The sequence below is a fragment of the Grampus griseus genome (genome assembly GCF_964374135.1).
Source record: "Grampus griseus genome assembly, chromosome: 17".
Classification (NCBI taxonomy): Eukaryota; Metazoa; Chordata; class Mammalia; order Artiodactyla; family Delphinidae; genus Grampus; species Grampus griseus.
Genome location: NC_139011.1, coordinates 32,483,848 through 32,503,330, shown reverse-complemented (window position 1 = coordinate 32,503,330; position 19,483 = coordinate 32,483,848). Strand labels below are relative to the sequence as shown.

At 40.4% G+C, this 19,483-nt stretch overlaps 1 protein-coding gene across 1 annotated transcript in view; it reads right to left on the bottom strand.

Annotated features, from left to right (window-relative positions):
- Nucleotides 1-19,483, bottom strand: part of DPYS (dihydropyrimidinase) — an 88,774-nt gene that overhangs the window by 54,331 nt on the left and 14,960 nt on the right. The window contains exons 3-5 of the mRNA XM_082675233.1: nucleotides 15,057-15,236; nucleotides 13,599-13,788; nucleotides 374-530 (exon numbers count right to left, since the gene is read on the bottom strand). Coding sequence (XP_082531359.1) covers nucleotides 374-530; nucleotides 13,599-13,788; nucleotides 15,057-15,236 — 527 coding nt within the window. The remainder of the gene's footprint in view (nucleotides 1-373; nucleotides 531-13,598; nucleotides 13,789-15,056; nucleotides 15,237-19,483) is intronic.

The following is a 19,483-nucleotide window of genomic DNA, read 5'->3' as shown; positions in this document are numbered from 1 at the left end:
ATAGAAAAATACTCAAGACTATTCTGTATGATAAAAATAGGGCATATTGAAGAGACCAGGTCCTAGGCAGCAAAAGATAGAAAAGACAATGAAAACATCAGAGCAGAGGAAAATTTCAGTAAAAATGATCTGATTTCTCTGTGGCCAGGAGAGATTTTATACCACATCATAACACAATTAAGCCAATGCTTTTGGGTCTCCAGATGAAGGATTCCCCAGGGCCTGTGAGGTCAAGTAGGACAGAAGACTGGGAGGTCAATGGAAGGTCCAGATGGTAGGACAAGATCTCCTACACTCAAAACACTCAAGATTTGGGACCAGCAAAACATCTTCTTTTGGCAAAACACCTTACAATCATCTACTAAACTATTACTTAGCCAACAGATTCATGAGGAAGTCAGGCGTTGAAGGGTCCGGTCGTAGGGGTGGACCCATAACGTGATGGGCTGCATGGGGCCATTCTCTATTCCAGTAGTGAGTGCCATCTGTGCCGAGACCTGCTGCGATGGCTTCTCCATAGACCACCTTCCCTGGAAAGTTCAAAGGGAGGCATTCAGCACCTCGATTTGCTCTTAAGAGAGCCATTTGACAAACACATAAATATTAGTCTTCTCTGTCCTACCTAAACTACAATTTACCTCTCTGATCAGGACTGAAAAGTAAAATCTACTGTTTACCGAGCCTTTCCTATGCTCCAGTCAGTGTGCACTGCATGCTGTGGTAGATGATTGTACCCACTCGCTGATATTAGGCTTGGCCTCATGGCTTCCTTTGGCCAATTATATATGAATAGAAGTAACATGTGCTGCTTCCAAGCAGAACCTGTTAGAGCCACAATGAGTTCTCCCTCTGTCATGAGACCAGTAGAAGCTGCTTCTTCAGGTGTGTCTCAGAATGAAGAGACTATAGAGCAGAGGCAGAGCCAACCGATGATGGATATGAGTACGAATAAGAAATAAATCTCTGCCATTGTAAGCCACTGATATTTTCGGTTAATTTGTCACTGTAGCATAACCTAGCAAAAGCTGGCTGAAATATGTGCCATTCTAATGGAATCTTCTCAAAAACCCTATCTGGGAAAAGCTATTATTATCTCCATTAAAGTATGAGTCCTGGGCAAATATCTAGAGAAAACTATAATTCAAAAAGATACATGCACCCCGATGTTCACTGCAGCACTATTTACAATAGCAACCTAAATGGAAGACATGGAAGCAACCTAAATATCCATCAACAGGTGAATGGATAAAGAGGATGTGGTACATATATACAATGGAATATTACTCAGCCATAAAAAAGAATGGAATAATGCCATCTGCAGCAACATGGATGGACCTAGAGATTATCATATACTAAGTGAAGTAAGCCAGACAGAGAAAGAGAAATATCACATGATATCACTTATATGTGGAATCTAAAAAACAATGATACAAATGAACTTATTTACAAAACAGAAATAGACCCACAGACACAGAAAACAAACTTATGGTTACCAAAGGGGAAGGGAGGGAGGGATAAATTAGGAGTCTGGGATTAACAAATACACACTACTATATGTAAAATAGATAAACAACGAGGACCTACTGTATAGCACAGGGAACTATATTTAATATTTTGTAATAATCTGTAAGGGAAAAGAATCTGAAAAAGAATATATATATATATATGTATATATGTGTATAACTGAATCACTTTGCGGTACACCTGAAACTAACACAGCATTATAAATCAACTATGTTTCAATAAAATAAATAAATAAAGATAAAACTTTTATAAAAGATGAGGTTAAGGCTTATAGGATTAAGTAACTTTTGTACAGTTAAATTACACGCACTCAGCATAGACGAGGTGGAGAAGGTAGGGTCTGAATCCAGGCATTTTGACTTGAGTGGTCCTAACCTCTACACTCTACTATCCTGATGACAATGATCTTATGGTCATACAGAGTCCAACCACACTATATCTCTGTTGCAAGTAGACCGATCATCTTTGCACACCCTTAAGGTATAAACCTCCTCTAAAAACTTATGTTAAATAAAATAACACTCAGATAATAAAACTGTAGCCAGAACTGCATATTTATAAAATCATGCAAATGAGGCCATCAAAAGCACACAGTGTTAGAAAAGTTAATAGCGTGTAGTGAATTTGAATTTAAAATCAGGAGCCTATCTCTGATTAGCATTTGTCAGCATAATAGATTCTTTGGCATCCACCTGCTCATATCCAAGCAGTCATGAAGGAGAGTGCACAGAAAGGAGAAGCTGGCATCCCGATTACTTCACTCTGGTTAACCAGACGCCAGAGACTTGAGTTAAAATCCTGATATACAACTGAAATGCACTGATTTCCTCAGAGTCCTGACAGTGGATGGCCACCAGCTGCCTGAGTCATATCGAACTGGAACGTAGCACCCTATTACCTCACAGATCATTTCTCCCCCAAATGAGCCATCTTCCTCCAGTGAGCCTAGGGATTTGAAAAACCGTGAAAGCAAGGCTGCTTGAAGCCTAACCAACTTTGCCTCTTATGTAACCTAGCATCAAACTATTGTTAATAAAAGTTATCCTCCAAGAAGTGAGCCACGGCTAATATCCTTCACTTTCATGATATACACACACTAGATGAATCCCACCCCATTTCTTACTGTCCTCTTCCCAGAAAAGAGGAAATGCCGTGAGTATCTCCTTCTGGTGTACCGAACAAGAAGCAATCACTTTTAACATGAACTAAGAGGTAATGCACTATTTACTGGAGAGATAACAGGACGGGCATGGTATTTCATCTGCAGGTACAAAGAGACCTTCCTTTTCCAAGAGAACTTCTTACAGATGCTTGGACAATGAAAAACTCAGATTCTTGATCTGCAATCACTTTACAAGTTGCCAACTCAGGATTTTTCCTGGTACTTCATTACACAGGAAAGAGTCTTATCACATGTTCTGTTCAATCATTTGGCCCATCAAGGTGGTATGGGAATACAGTTCCAAAATTTCTACAATTTTAATAGCTCTCAGGAAAAATTAAAAGTGTCAGCATCTACCAGGAGTCTGCCAGGACTGTTCTGAAACCAGATGACAGGTAATTTCCTTGGAAGCGTTTAGCACCTTTACAATATGACGTGCCACTTTTTTGGTATATACAACAAGCTCTTTGTTAACAGGGTTATTTTCAACTGTCTCCCCATTAATTTATCTGTAAGTACTTAAAAAAATGAAAAAATAAAAAAGTAAAAATTCCTAACTATTCTTCCCTGTATTTCACAATGGTTCTAAGACATTTTTCAAAGGACTAAACAGCATGCAAACTGTAAAAAGAAAACAAGGGGCCTGGATAATACATAAATTGAAGAATCAAACTAGATTAATTCAGCATAACGGTGGGTTCTGTTAGATTTGGGCCAGAAATAAAGTAGTAATAAACACATCTAATGTATGTATAGCACTCTAGAGTTTGCAAATACAGCTTGAAGGTCATATATCTTACTTGACCTTCATGGCAACCCAAACACTGGTTTGACAGACAAAGAAACTGACACTCAATAAGACTAATTTGTCTATGACACAGGGGTAGTGAGTGGTACATTAGAATTAGAATCCTAGTATACTGATAACATACCATACATATGCAGTATGTTAGTAGGAAAAGTATCATTTTTCATTTCTTGGTAAAGAGCATGTTATTTTTAAAAGTCAACCATAAGATCTGTGGATGTGGTTAAGCAATTTTCCAATTTCACTTACTGGTTTGATTTACTACATTTAACAGGTTAGTAATGAAAAGTCCTAGATCTGTCCTAGCCTGATACTCTCCTGATTACATTCGAGACCAGACGATTTCAGCAACTCCTGGAAGATAGTACATATCCATCATTAATATCCTCCCGCTGTCTCAGCCAGTTTCACATTATGTTGTATCCTGTCTCCCCATACATGTTCTCTCCTTCTTTCTCCATCATTTAGCTCAAAACCAAAAAAAACCCTTCACTTATGATGCAATCTCCCAGTTAAAGGAGTTCTGCTATCTGAGAGATTGTTACAATTTCCAAATAGTGAAACATGTCCAACCAACCAAAACTACCCCCCATCCCTGACCAGACAGCCCATTGTTTATTAGATGAAAGTGATAGAGCAGATGTTAACATCTTGTCTGAATTTGGGAGCAGCATTTAATCAAGTCATGGGATCTTTTAGAAAAGGTTGAAAGATGCAGAGAAGCTGGCACAGGTGCCCCAGAGTGGAAGCACCGGCTGCCAAACAGAAGGCCAAACGCTTTTATAAAAATAATTTCTCCCGGCTAGAAGGATAAAGTATAACCTTCCTGGGCTTCGTCTGGGTTCAAAATATTACACTTACAACGAAAGAAAATAATTGAGAAGAAAAATACGTAGAAGCAGCATAATAAAGTAGATCACACAGATTCAGGTTCAAATCCCGATTTTGCTTTTAGTTGGTGACCTTGTGCATGATGAGTCATTGCTCTTGGTCTCAGTTTTTCTCATCTATGAAATGGGATCGTAACGTCCCTCTAGTGTGGCAATTTTGTGAGGATCAAACAACTTAACATATATGAAAATATCTAGCATCTTCCTGGGATCCTGGAGTCACTTCATGTTATGAGCTGAATTGTGTCCCTTGTCAAAATTCACATGTTAAAGTCCTAACCCCCAGGATCTCAGAATGTGATTGTATTTGGAGATAGGGCGCTTTAAAGAGGTAATTAGGTTGAAATGAGGTCATTAGAAGTGAGCCCTCATTTAATACGACTGGGGTCCTTAAAAGAGGTAATTAGGTTAAAATAAGGTCATTAGAAGTGAGCCTTCATTCAATACAACTGGGGTCCTTATAAGGAGAGGAAATCTGGACACACACACACACACACACACACACACACACACACACACAGAGGGAAGACAATGTGAAGACACAAGGAGGAGACAGCCCTTCCAAGCCAAGGAGAGAGGTCTGGAGCGCACGCATCCTTCCTTCAGTGCCCACAGGTAAACCAATGCTGCCAACACTTAGGTCTTGAACTTCTATCCTCCAGGACTGTGAGAAAATTAATTTCCATTGTTTTAAGCCACCCAGTCTGTGGTACTTTGTTAGAGCAGCAAACAAATACATTCTACAAATGTTAGTTTCCTTATGGTTACACAATTCTTCTTCTTCTTTTTTTTTTAATCTTTTAAAATGGGCAGTCTTGAACTGCTTTGCAGTTGGACATAAGGTAAATCATCTTGTTCTAAATTTAAAGGACAAGGGATGTTCGGATGTTCATGCACAAGAAAGAAAAAGGAAGCCTGAGATTCAAATCCACCTTAACTCGGGCACATATCAACCCTTTCTTAGGAAAAGTACTGGTTACCAAGCATCAGCTCATCGTACTTGTGTGAGATTTGGTTTTCTCTATTCAGCACCAACAAGCAGGGGGCAGTGTGACCACATGGGCAGAGTGGCCTCTGTGTGGCCCTTTCTCCCTGTTAGTCCCCAAATACAAGAGAAATACGCTGGGGGGGCGGGGGGCAGAGTTTAAATAAAATGGAAAATAGGACATCTAAACCTCCCTGTAAGAGAAGTTTATATTTTACAGCAATAAGCCTGGAAAATAAAGCTTTCTACAACATGGAAAACCAAAAGCAAAGCAAAGCAAAGCAAAGCAAACAAAAAAACCCCAACCATCATGTAGCCCAGTTCACTGGAAGCTACCTGAGAACCACAGTTATCTTAATCATTTTTGCAAATCCAATGCCAAAAGCACAGTGCCAAGCACATATTAGGTGTCCAATAACTTGGTTTTTTATGAAAAGCATAAAGAAAACATTTTATTAATAAGTTCAAGTGACAGTCATATTTATACCCTGAAGACACGAATATGGATGTAAAATAGAATGAGTTTTATTAAGGTAAATTAAAACAAGTTAAACAGGGAACTAAAAAACAGTATTGAAAATTTCAGTCATTAATTGGTAAACAAATTTATTATAACAGATATACACCAAAGAGAGCAGCAAGTAAGCTGCTGGGAGAAACTGCCACCACTCTAAGCAAAGCACCAGAAAAATAATGAATCCACGTGCATGCAAGTTTTACTGGGAGGTGGGAAGGAGAGGTGAACAATATGTCTTTTTAAACACTATTAATTCCATATGTCAATACACGGCAGAAAAGGCACATCGATACCCAAAGCTATTCAAACCAAAGTAAAAAGTACCTCTGTCACTGAAACAAATGACATATATGGCCACATATACTATTTGCACAAAGACTAGAGTACAGTGAGTGAGAGAGGTCTAAGAGTGGTAGGTGGGAACTTCTATATGAGATACAATTTCAGCTGGTTTGTCCAACTTTATACTGGGGGTATGGAGCAAGGGAGGGGGGATTCTGCTTCTGGAAGAAAAGGATAACACTCTAGGGACAGCCTTCTGATTCACTTGCCTCATTTTTGCAAAAGTGGCTTCTCACAGTAAAGATGGGAACTAACCTAGTTACTCAACTTAGATTAACTGAGACTTGAAATAAGCATGAAATTGAAATTCCTTGCAAACGGTCAAAGGCAACTCAGCTCTCCATGGCTTGCACGTGAAAGCTTTCTTCTTTTCCCTGTAACCTGCTTTTCACTTTTTATTGCAGGTGCTGAACGCTAAAAGGAAATATCATGGTAGGGAAACCACAGGCTTTGAAAGAAAGCTGATGGACTGAACATGCATTCCCGTCTCTGGCTTTCCAGTTCACATCAAACCCCGGTGAAGATGTACAACAGATGAACAAAATCCAAAACGGTGCTGAGAATAAAAGAGGAACCATGGCCGACCAGAGGTCATGATAGATTGTAGGAAGACAGAAAGCAGATGGGATGGCGATGCTTATTAAGGAAAGTAGAGGCAGCTACAGCTTGAACTCAAACGAGCAGAAGGGTCATGACAGACATTCCTCCTGCTGCGGGGAAGGGGATGAGCTGGGGCAGTTAGCCCTCATCCCGCCCTCTGCCTGGGGAATAAAGCTTTCTAAGGTGCTGCTGATGCTACAGAGTGAAGCTCACCTGACAACCGAAGCTCACCAGTAACCACGCCCCATTTACATTCACAATGTTCACAGTCTCACTGTTGGTGCTCTCATTTGGGGGCGGGGCCTACTCACCAGCAGAGGGGGATCCACACCAGCTCCCTCCTCTAATCACCTGAACTGTCCAGTCATGAATACAGACAGCCCAAGATCACCAGACACTTAAAGAAAAAACAAACAACATAAAAAGAAGGGCCAAGATGTTTAAAAAAAAAAACTGAAAAATTGACTCAGCAAGAAACAAGAAGATCCAGAAAACAGAATTAAAAAAAAAAAAAACTCTGTTAGTATTCTAATGAGGTCAAAAAGATCTCATCCATTGAAGGAAAAGTGTTTTCTTGGAAATAAATATATGATTACCAAAATGAAAGTTTATTAGAAGGAAAGAAGAAGTAAACAAAATCCTTTCCTAAAATATAGAGCAAAAATCAGGCTTTTTTAAAGGTGAAAGTAGTTAAAGGACATGGAGGCTTAGTTCAAGAGGTCTTCTAGTGGAGTTCCAAGAGAGGAACAGAGAAAATTAATATGAAGGAAATAATAGAAGAAAAATGTTCAGAATCAAAGATCAGCCTTCAGATTAAACAGACATCTGAACATGAAGGTGAATTTTTAAAATCCTACCGCTAAACGTAGTCTTAATATAAATTCTGGAAGTCTAAAATGAAGAGAAAATATAAAAATCTTCCAGATGGTGAAAAGAGTGACCAAAGGACGTGAATTTTATTGGCATTTGTCTACGTATCAGTAACACTAGACGCCAGAAGGGAATGAAATGGTGCCCTTATAATTCACAAGGAAATCATTCTGAACCTAGAATTCTATGTCCGTTCAAGTTGCAAACAAGCTTGAGGACAAAGAATCAGAAAATTTACCTTCTAACACTCTTCCTTTAAAACTCACATGAGAGGGACTTCCCTGGTGGCCCAGTGGTTAAGTATCTGCCTTCCAAGGCAGGGGACACAGGGAACTAAGATCCCACATGCTGCGGGGCAACTAAGCCCGAGCACTCTGGAGCCCGTGTGCCACAGCAACTAAGACCTGATGCAGCGAAATAACTAACTAAATAAATGTTTTTTTAAAAAATCACATGAGAATCTTCACAGTGATTCAAGAAAAGGGGAGAGATGGGAACCAAGAAACAGTATATCCAACCTAGGATTCTGTGAAAAGAAATCCAAGGATGGCATCTCTACAGCTTGGAAAGTATAAAAATAAAGCAGAAAGCCAAAAGATTCTCCTCTTAAAAAAATATCTCTGGGGCTTCCCTGGTGGCGCAGTGGTTGGGAGTCCGCCTGCCGATGCAGGGGGCGCGGGTTCGTGCCCCGGTCCGGGAGGATCCCACGTGCCGCGGAGCGGCTGGGCCCGTGGGCCATGGCCGCTGGGCCTGCGCGTCTGGAGCCTGTGCTCCGCAGCAGGAGAGACCACAACAGTGAGGGGCCCGCATACTGCAAAAAAAAAAAAAAAGAAAAAAATATCTCTGCAAGAAGAGCTGATTCATTTCAACAGAAGCTGATTCCATTCAATAGAAGGTATGAGGTAGAAGCTGGAAAATCTTCATGATATAGTAAAGGAAGTGTACATGTTTCTTTTCTGAACCTATATTAAGAAGAGCTAATTGGAAAAATTCCAAGCCAAAAAAAAGACAAGACAATAATGGTCTAAATACGTGGCAAACTAAAATAAGGCATGCCGTTAATCTTATGGGAGTGTAGGAAAGGAAACCCGCTTCACCTTGACACCTGGCCTCTCCAAGAGATAAATGACATTAGCTTTCACTCTCAAGTTAGTGATATAAATTCCTCTGAGGTTCTCTTCTCCTGAATTGTTTCTACCAAGAAGAGTATTTCCACAATCTTACTTTATAAGTTCTAAATTTTAGACCTAACCTATAGACAAAGCTTGGAAGACCTGATTCTAGTCCTAGAGCCAACTGAAAATGCTGTAACTCCTGTCCATGTAAAGATAATAATACAGCTGAAAGAAGTCAGGAGGGGGCAGAGAGGGTGATGCTGGGCCTCTCAATTCCTTTTCAGCCTAGTAGAGAATAAAGAGATACCACACACAAAACAATAGCCAAAACACATAAATTTAAGTAATATTACCTGAAGTGAACATTTACTACTAACAAAACTCAGGAGGTGAGAGGTAAGATTTATGTAGGCTAGACTGTTCTTTTTTCATCACTCAGAGTCAAGTGATACTGTCAAAAATTTATGTCATTGCTTACAAATTTATGGTTTAGAAATTTGAAGGAAACCACCAAAAAAATAGACATGGTTAAAAATTGCTAGTTCCAAGGACTGAGCTGAGAGAGATAGAAGATGTTTACTCTTCACTTAATACATTCTTGATCATTTCCATTTCTGGAATGTTTTCTTCTTTTAACAATGATAAAAAAATAACAAAATGATGGCAATATTTTAAATAAATTTGTTAAAAATGTAAGGCCAATAAACAAAACCAATTAAATAACTTGGTATCTGCATTTCCCAACTCTGTAAACTGATTTCTTCTGGAACAGAGTGGAGGGTAATAAAAAATATGGGCTTTGGAGTTGGATAGACTTGAATTTCAGGTTTAGGACGTACTAGTAAAGTGATCTTGGGCTTAATTTACCAAACTTTCCCAAGCCTCAGTTTCATCAGTCACAAAACAGTGATAAAATTTAGCTTGAAGCATTGTTATGACAATTTAAAAAAATATTGTATATTACAATGCAGTGGTGAGATAATATATAACAAAACTTGAAATGAGATAAAAGATATACTAAAATATGTGCCAAGCACATATTAAGCACTCAACAAAGTTAGTTGTTATAATCATTAACCCTCAGGTCGCTATCTCTGAAGGGTATATAGTTGGCAATTCAACAATAAAATCCAAGGTAATAAGAGCATTGAATTGCTAGGCAACTACAATAGAGACAATTACTAATTGGGTATCTTTTGTGCCTCCTTGGGCAGTGAGCCTCAAATTCAATACGCATAGGAATCACCTGGGGTTCTAGTTATAAGGGGACATTCTGATTCAGTGCATCTGGGATGGGGTCCAAGGACCTGCATTGCTAACGAGCTCTCATGGGATGTCAGCACTGTGTTCCAGGGACCACACTCTGAGTGGCAAGGCCCTAGATGATGGAATGGGCTGGCAAAGGTATTTACAGATGTTCATATTACAAATCTATAAGGCTGAATTTTTTCTTCTTTAAACAAGATAACAATGAATCGATGTATCTTGCTCTTTTATGTTCAGAAATTACATTAGATAATAAATGCGTACATGGGACTTCCTTGGTGGTGCAATGGTTAAGAATCCACCTGCCAATGCAGGGGACACAGGTTCGATCCCTGGTCCGGGAATATCCCACATGCCACGGAGCAACTAAGCCTGTGTGCCACAACTATTGAGCCTGTGCTCTAGAGCCCACGAGCCACAACTACTGAAGCCCACACTCTCTAGGGCCTGCATGCCACAGCTGCTGAGCCAGAGTGCTGCAACTACTGAAGCCCCTGTGCCTAGAGCCCGTGCGCCACAATGAGAAGCCACCACAATGAGAAGCCTGCGCACCGCAGCGAAGACCCACTGCAGCCTAAATAAATAAATAAATAATAAATTTAAAAAATAACTTTAAAAAAATAAAAATAAAAAAATAAATGCATACAGAGTAATCTTCTGTAAAAGCTCAGTGTGTCCACCAGCTCTTGTCACTCTGTACTCCCCGTGGACCTGCCCTTGGATTAGCTGATGCAGTCACCATGTGAATGGACTGACACTGCTTGACCACCTGTGAGAGGTCACATGCCAGCGATGGAACAATCTCTCGTGCTAATTTATTCTGGACCTCTGCTGCCTCTGACGATTGCACATTAGAGTATTTTCACAAGTGTTATTACGGTAAATCTGACTCAACTAGAGCATCTGGGCTGACGTTTTAAGTATTTCATGTTTACAACCCCTTTGCAAAGGGATTTAGCAACGTCCAAAAAGTAGATATGCACGTGCCCTTTGAACCATTTCCAGGTTCTCATTTCTAGGACTCTTCCCTGAGGCTACGCTTTTGTGGGAGACAGAATAATGGCACCCCAAAGATGTCCCCATAACCTGTGAATATGTTAACCCTACTTGGCAGAAGGGACTTCACCGATGTGAGTAAATTAAGGATCTTGAGATAGGGAGATTATCCTGAATTAATTAGGTGGGTTCAATGTCATCCAAGGACCCTTAAAGTAGAAGAGAGATCAGGATAATGCAATGTTCTCCATCCACCATTGCTGGCTGTGAAAATGGAGGAAGGGAGACAGGAAGCAAGGAATGTAGGTGGTCTCTAGAAGCTAGAGAAGGCAAGGAAGGGCATACCCCCTAGAGCCTCCAGAAGGAACACAGCTCTGCTAACACCTTGGTTTCAGCCCAGTGTGACCGACTGCAGACTTCCGACCTCCAGAGCTGTAAGATAATAAATTTGTGTTGCTTTAAGCCATTAGGTTTGCTGTAATTTGTTACAGCAGTAATAGGAGACTAATACACCTTCCACAAATATGAAATAGCATAGGCAAAGGACATCACTGTGGTTTTATTTGTAACAGCTAAAGACTGGAAACGACCCAAATGTCCATAATTAGAGACTAGTTGAACAAATACAGTGGCATCCTCTGCACCTGTAAACAAGAATGAGGAAGCTCTCTATACCTAATATGAGCTGACCTTTAGCACATATTTTCAAGTAGGAAAAAACAAGATACAGCACACTATGGATTTTACCTTTCAAGTAGGAAAGAAAGAGAAATAAGAATATACATATGTTCCTTTTTCATAAAGAGAAACACTACAGGGTAGGCCAGAAATAAATTAATAAAAATAATTACTTATGGGTATGTGATGAAGAAGCTAGGGAAGGAAGCAAGATATCTCTGAGAATATATCTTTTATTTTTTTATTTATTTTTTTTGAGAATATATCTTTTAATATATCACTTTGACTTTTGGGCCAGGTAAGTGTTTTCCATATTCAAAATATAAAATTATATTTAAAAATAATTTAAAATAAAATTAAAATATTCATATTTAATTTTAATAGTTTTCTGCCTACGATTTACATTCTAAAACCTTCCCTAGACTTACTCCGCTGCTAATGGAATTCTATCCCAATGCAAAATAAATACTCAAATCGAGAAACTGTTTCCTGACAGAACTGGCAAAATCACAGATTGCTGGTGGGTTAAGATTGACCATTTCTGCTGATTTTGCTGTTTGTTAAACCATATTCTGACGTTACGGACCTGACTGACAGGCTATGGGACACGGTACACCACTTGCAAAGCAAATAGAGAAAACCAATTTCACAGAGCTAGCAACAGCGCCATCTGGTGGCAAAACCTGAAGCTATAACTTAAAATTGAAGTACAGATTCTTTTTGAAGTGGTGTGCTCTTTTATACTGAAATTATACTATATGTGGGGGAAAAAAGCAACCAGAAATGGCTGGTAGTAAGACCTTATTAACTCCTGTGTGAAACTGAGGTGACTCAATACATGATACTGATATATTACATTTAAAAATGCATTTAGCTTGCACAAAATCCTTATTGAAACTCAAGCAACAAGAAGCAATTTTGAAAAAAATTATTTTAGTGTCAATTATAGACATGCCAAATCTATTTTCATAGTTTTTAAGATCGATGTTATAAAAATGCAGCCAGTTTCAGGTTAAAAAAACAAACAGCCAGGATGATTTACACAACTACTTCTGATTATCCGGGTTCCTAAAAGTGAGAGATAGAAACGACTACCACATCCCAGGAGGGTCTAAACTATTGACTAAAACACACCTTATTTGTCTTTCATTCTTCCTTTCCCAGTACAGGCTAATGAATAAAATTATTTCCATGTTCAATTCTTATCAAAAATAGGAGATTTTCTCCTTTTAAGATGACTGTTTACACATAAAATTACACTATCGAAGTGAGGCAATTAAGCAATTTGGAGTAAACATAACTTTGCTTTAAAAATCTTATAATAATTGTCATAAAAACACTATTTGGATAATTGCTTCAATCGCGCCAACAATCAAGTTGCTGTGAGATGAATCAATTCGATTCAAAAGGAATTTGTGGAGCACCTACTGTGTGCCCTGCCTGACCCTGATTCAGGTACTGGAAGGGCTAGTGGAGGTGCCTAAAAGCCAGGGAAGCTTCTATAAAGTTCACTGGAGAGTTGGCAGTTAGTGGTGTGAAGGGCGGGGCTTGCGGCTGAAGAGGGCAGAAACAGACAGACATGTAAGGCTGCGAGAACACAGAAAGGATGCTAATAAAAAGGGAGGAAGAAACGTTGGGATTGGGATTGACATATATACACCAATATGTATAAAACATAATAGGAACCTTCTGTATAAAAAAATAAAATTCAAAATAAAAAAGAAAGAAAAGTTGTGGGAATTCATGGGCAACTTTCTGATAAGCAAAAGCAGAGGTTGGCATTATTTTACCTTACACTTTAGCTAACAGTACTAGTTGTAAGCGAGGCTACAGTTCAGGAATTACCATCCCTCCTGGCATCTGCTATCACCCTTGCTGCGGACTTGCTCATCACGTGCACGACGCACAGAGGGCAGTTCACGGCGCCAGCTATGGTGATGGCTCTCAGCGTGGCTTCTGCCTCCACCGCTTCTGGGCGGCCCAGCTCATGGCCCTCAGGACCCGTTATCCCCAAAGCCAACATCTTCTTTGCTCCCTAAAAAAGGCAGCAGGAACATACACACCGGTGAGAAAGGTTTACTAACGACAACTCCTACAATTTTGTTGTGAAACGAATGCACTGCCAGGCTTTTATTTTAGATCTATTAGGTATAGGTGTGTGTGAATGTGTGCGTAGACTGTGTGTGTTTTGGGTAAAAATAATCTACTACTCTCAAAGCATATGTTAATTTTTCATATACATATTTCACAATCAAATTATTTTGATTGAAAAGGTGACAAAGATATGAGGTCTGTTCTAATCACAGTCTTTGAAAAGTAGTGTCCATATTTAAGACTTTTTATTGGTTCAGAACAAAATATAATAAAACAAAGTATTCTAGTCCCCCATATTATATCCTTGATGAAGCGACTCATGCGATTACGTAGTTAGTTCTATGTTTTACTGATTCATTCTCTTCATTGCCTTCTTCCCCGATCCACGGAGTGGATTAGACCAGTATTAGACCAGTATTTCCTCTCTCCAAAAGGGTTATTCCTTCCTTACAAAAAAGTCCAGAAGTCAAGACTCAGAGTGTCAAAATGACTCACCTGGTGTCACACAGCTAGGAGGCGGAAGAGTCCAGTTTAAACCTGGTGTGTTTGAGCTTACAGCTCACGTTTTCCTCTTATCAACCCCCCTGCCCACCGCCCACCCCCCATCCTGGCCACGGGGCCTCCATCTCACTGACTTTAATGGGAACTGAGCCCAGGGAGACAGAAAGATCAGCTAATATAAAGGGTAAGAGACAGCTCTTTAAATCTTGCAGATGGTGTACCCTTTGGGCATTAATAACAGAATTAACATGAGAAATATCATCTAGATTCCTCCGCAGCACATTTTAATACCCAGTTTCTGAAAAGAATGGGGCTTTAAACAGCTACCTAATGCACTGCTTTAGTCATCAGATTTCACCGATGTCCACACTTTGGCATTTTGAACCAGCAGCTTGAGCTACCTAAAAAAAAAAAAAAATGCTGGGGACACAAAGAAAAATATTTGTGTTTTTAGAATAAACCTTGTCTGAGATCTAATAACTGATCTGAAAAAGGGAACTCCTCATTCCAATACATATGCCACCTGCAAAAAACTCAGAGCCGGACAGCAAGTAATTCAAGTCAAGTGTTTCCAAGCCACATAAAATCAGTTTCTGAATTTCCTTTCTTCCAATCCATTAAAGGAATTTACCTACCTGGGGCCAGTCGTCCTCACCTTAAGTTACGGCCATTTTCATTTCTGTGGAAGCTAGGAAGGCAGTTACTTACCTCTGCAATTAGGTCTCCATTTTCTGCATGAACTTCAGCAATGGCTCCAATTTCCTTGCACCAGGAGAAGACCTTGTACAGCTCCACATCTCTCAGCATGTACAGATCTCTATAGGCCATAAACACCTTGAAGGAGTTCACACCTTTATCCTGGGTAAGGATTTTCATTTCTTCTTTAACCTAAAAGGGCACAAAACCCACAGCAGAATGTCACTCTTTAATTTAAAGATATCAGCATTCTCCAAATTCTTGCATTCAGAAGAAAGTGAAGTAAAATAAGGACATCAGTTGGACTCCAGAAAAATGTAATGAAGGTCTTGATCTTTCCCCTAGGTTAGACCTCATTTCATCTGATGAATTGCTGTTGTTACGATACTTTTATTTTTAAACATTATTTATTTATTTTGGCTGCTCTGGGTCTTAGTTGCGGCAGGCGGGATCTTTAGTTGCGGCATGTGGGATCTAGTTCCCTGACCAGGGATCGAACCCAGGCTCCCTGCATTGGGAGTGCAGAGTCTTAGCCATTGGACCACCAGGGAAGTAAGTCCCTACAATACTTTAAGTCATGAAACAGTTAATAGTATTTCCCCCAAATACTTCACTGTTAAACTTTATGAAATTCTCAGCATCTATCTCCTGATGAGAAGAAATTATTCTAGAACATGAAAACGAAGCCACTGGCAGCAACAGAGGCAATTTTGTCTCTAGAAGGAATCAGAGCTAATGTGAAGTAAGGGTTTGGGGTCAAATCTGAAACCTACAGGATGAGTTCAGAGATGCAGGTAGTGGAAGATGCAGACTGAGCCACTGGCAGCTCCTGGGAGTTGAGTGACTCTGGAGCTGTCAGAAGCCTCAGGAGCCTTCTGGGTTGCCAACTAAAAGGTTCTGATCACCGATTCCGATGTGTGGAGGTGGGGAGGTTCCCCACCCTCACCAAGCGGCTCTCCAGACACCAGCTGGGGGGTATCCCACAATTAAACTCAATTTTACACTATCTACCTGCACCAGGTAGACTGCACTGTGTTCCGCAAGTTAAGGGTTCAGTGCTATGGGGTGTCCAGGTTGTCACCTGCACTTCTGACCAACTGGCTATAAGTGAGAGCTTCCCACAACCCCCTCCTCGGATTCAATTAATTTGCTAAAGCGGTTCACAGAACTCAGAGAAACATTTTACTTACTGGATCACCAGCTTATGATAAAAGGATACGATAAAGGATATAGATGAACATCTGGATGGAAGAGGTATGTCCTAGGGCAAGGAATGGGGAAAGGGCATGGGGCTTGAATGCCCTCTCTGAGAGCGCCACTCTCCCCAAATCTCCAATTGCCCAGCATCCTGGAAGCTCTCCAAATCCTATCCTTTTAGGTTGTGGCGGAGGCTCAATTACACAGTCATGACTGATTAAAGCATTGGCCACTGGCGACTGATCCAGCCTCCAGCCCCTCTCCCCTCCCCTCCAGGTCAGCTGGGTGGGACTGAAATTTTCAACCCTCTAATAATACAGTTGGCTCCTGGGGCAATCAGTCCCCATCTTTAGGTGGGGTCTAAAAATCACCTCTTTACCATAATAAAAGACACCTTTGTTGCTGTCATCACTTAGGAAATTCCAAGGGTTTTAGGAGCTCTGTGCCAGAAATAGGGACGGAGACCAGATATGCATTTCTTATTATAAATCGCAACATCACACCAACGGTAAGGGACAAGTTAAGATCAAAACTAGCTTAGTAATTGCCCTTGCAGGTCCAATTCTAGTCTCAACAAAGACTAAAAACTTCAAAGGAAAAGTCAGAAGACGATCAAATAAAATTGCTTGAATTTCTACATGTTAAAAAAAAAACCACACAAACACATACATATATATAACATAAAATATAAAACAGAAATATATGACAAAACATAAAAATATATAACAGACAGGATTATAGCTCTTAGTTAATAAAAAATTTAAGAAGAGTTATTGCTTTTTCTACTTGATAAGAAAAACCCTAACATTTTAGGTAAAAAAATGTTACAGTTCAAACAGTAAATACAAATGACTAATAAACATGGAAAAAACGTTAACTTTCCTACTGATTAAAAAGTATAAAATAGGGACTTCCCTGGTGGCACAGTGGTTAGGAATCCACCTGCCAATGCGGGGGACATGGGCTCGATCCGGGAAGATCCCACATGCCACGGAGCAACTAAGCCCGTGCGCCACAACTGCTGAGCCTGTGCTCTAGAGCCCACGAGCCACAACTACTGAGCCTGCGAGCCACAACTACCGAAGCCCACGTGCCTAGAGTCTGTGCTCCACAACGGGAGAAGCCACTGCAATGAGAAGCCCACACACAGCAATGAAGAGTAGCCCCCGCTCACCAGAAGTAGAGAAAGCCCGCGTGTAGCAACAAAGACCCAACGCAACCATAAATAAACAAATAAATTTATTAAAAAAAAGTACAAAATAAAACAACGCAATTTTTCCCTACTGAATCAGCAAAGTTTTAAAAATGACAATATCACATGTTAAGTTACTCACTTCCACCACTATTTATTCCTTTACTAATTTTCCTTACTTTCCTCCATAGCGCTTTATCACCTGGCATATAATATAGTTATCTGTTGATGGCCTGCCTCCTCCTCTAGAATTTCCACCCCGTAAGAGCAGGGCCTTTGTACAGTTTGTCCATTGCTATATCCTAGAATAGTGCCTGGTCCATAGTGGCCACTCAGTAGCTTTTTGTTGGATGAATAAATGCATGAAAAGGAACGGCAAACACCAAAATGCTGAGAATGGCATCACTGAAATGATGGAATGGGTTCCAAGATCCATTAAGCGACGACAGAAAGGGCAGGACTTGCGATAGTGTGCCTCATTTTTTTAAGCTTCTTTATAAGTTCATATTTTCTACCATGAGTCTATTACTTTTATAGTCAGAAAAAAATTGCTTTAAACGTTGTTGGAATATTCACGCGATGGGGTTCCCAAAGGGAGTTATGATCTGCATTGCTCAGATGAAATACCTATTACTCCCTGAGTAGAAGAGCCTTTCTGAAGGTGGCCTCGTTAAACATCCCTGCCATCCACATCCGTATCCACGGGTAAGTCTCACTAGACTGTATCGCTCTCGCACCATCAGCATCACCTGGGAGCTTGTTAGAAATGCAGAACCTCAGGCCCTGCCCCAGACCTACTGTGATGGGTTGACTGTGTCCCCCCCAGATTCATATGTTGAAGTCCTAACCCCCAGTACCAAATGTGACCTCGCTTGTGTAAAAAATTAATAAATAGAAACCTCAATTAAGCGGATGTCGGGAGACCAGAAGGGGGAGCTCTCACACCTGCATGTCAACACAGGGAAAAAAAAAAAAAGACTCCTTTCTTGGCAAGGACTCAGCCAATGAAACGTCACGGACTCTTTGTTTACTACAGCCCCCCCCCCCCCCCAGCTTCCTTTCCCCCTCGAGGAAAGCCTGCTCCTTCCCTTGCCCTGCGGGGACTTGCACGTGGCTCGCCAAGCTTGCAGACCCTGAACTGCAATTCTCTGCTGATTCCAAATAAACCCATCTTTGCTGGAGAAATACCCAGCAGTCTGTTTGTTTCAGGTCAACATTTGGAAATAGGGGCATTGCAGATGTAATTAAGATGAGGTCAGCAGGGTGGACCATAATCCAATAAGATTGGTGTCTTTGTTAAAAGGGGAAATTTAGACACAGACACACACACACACACACACACACACACACACAGAGAACATCATGTAAAGATGATGGCAGAAATTCAGGTGATGCTCCTTCAAATCAAAGAATACCAGAGATTGTCAGGAAACCACCAGAAGCTGGTGAGAGGCATGAAAGAGATTCTTCCTTACAGCCCTCGGAAGGAATCAACACTGCCAACACCTTGATCTCAGACTTTTAGCCTCCGGAACTGTGAGACAGTACACTTCTGCTGTTTCAGCCACCCAGTTTGTAGTTCTTTGTTGCAGCTGCCCTAGCAAACTAATACACTTACTGAACATAATCTGTGTTTTAACAATATTCACCAGGTAATCATTTGCATATTAAAGTGTGAGGAACACTGGTAAGGGCAAACATCTTCACCTTTGCTCTATCTTATAAAACAAGAGAGGGAGGAAAGGAGGAAGGGAGAAGGGAAAGGAGGAAGGGAGATAGAGAGGAAGGACGGGAGGGAGGGAGGGAAGAAGGAAGGTAGGAAGGTAGGAAGACCCTAAAAGCACGAAAGAGATCAGATGCCTCATTTAGAATGGCGTTTCTGGGGAAAAATTAACTTTTTCTCTGGACTATAAACCTTGCTATTACGTTTGCTGAACTATCTGTTAAAGACTGATTACTTGTTTTATATTAACTTGGTGTCTACAGTCCAAATTTTGGGAGGAAGGAGGGACATAAGTTACATGGTAACTTCAAATAAAGCCATCCCATG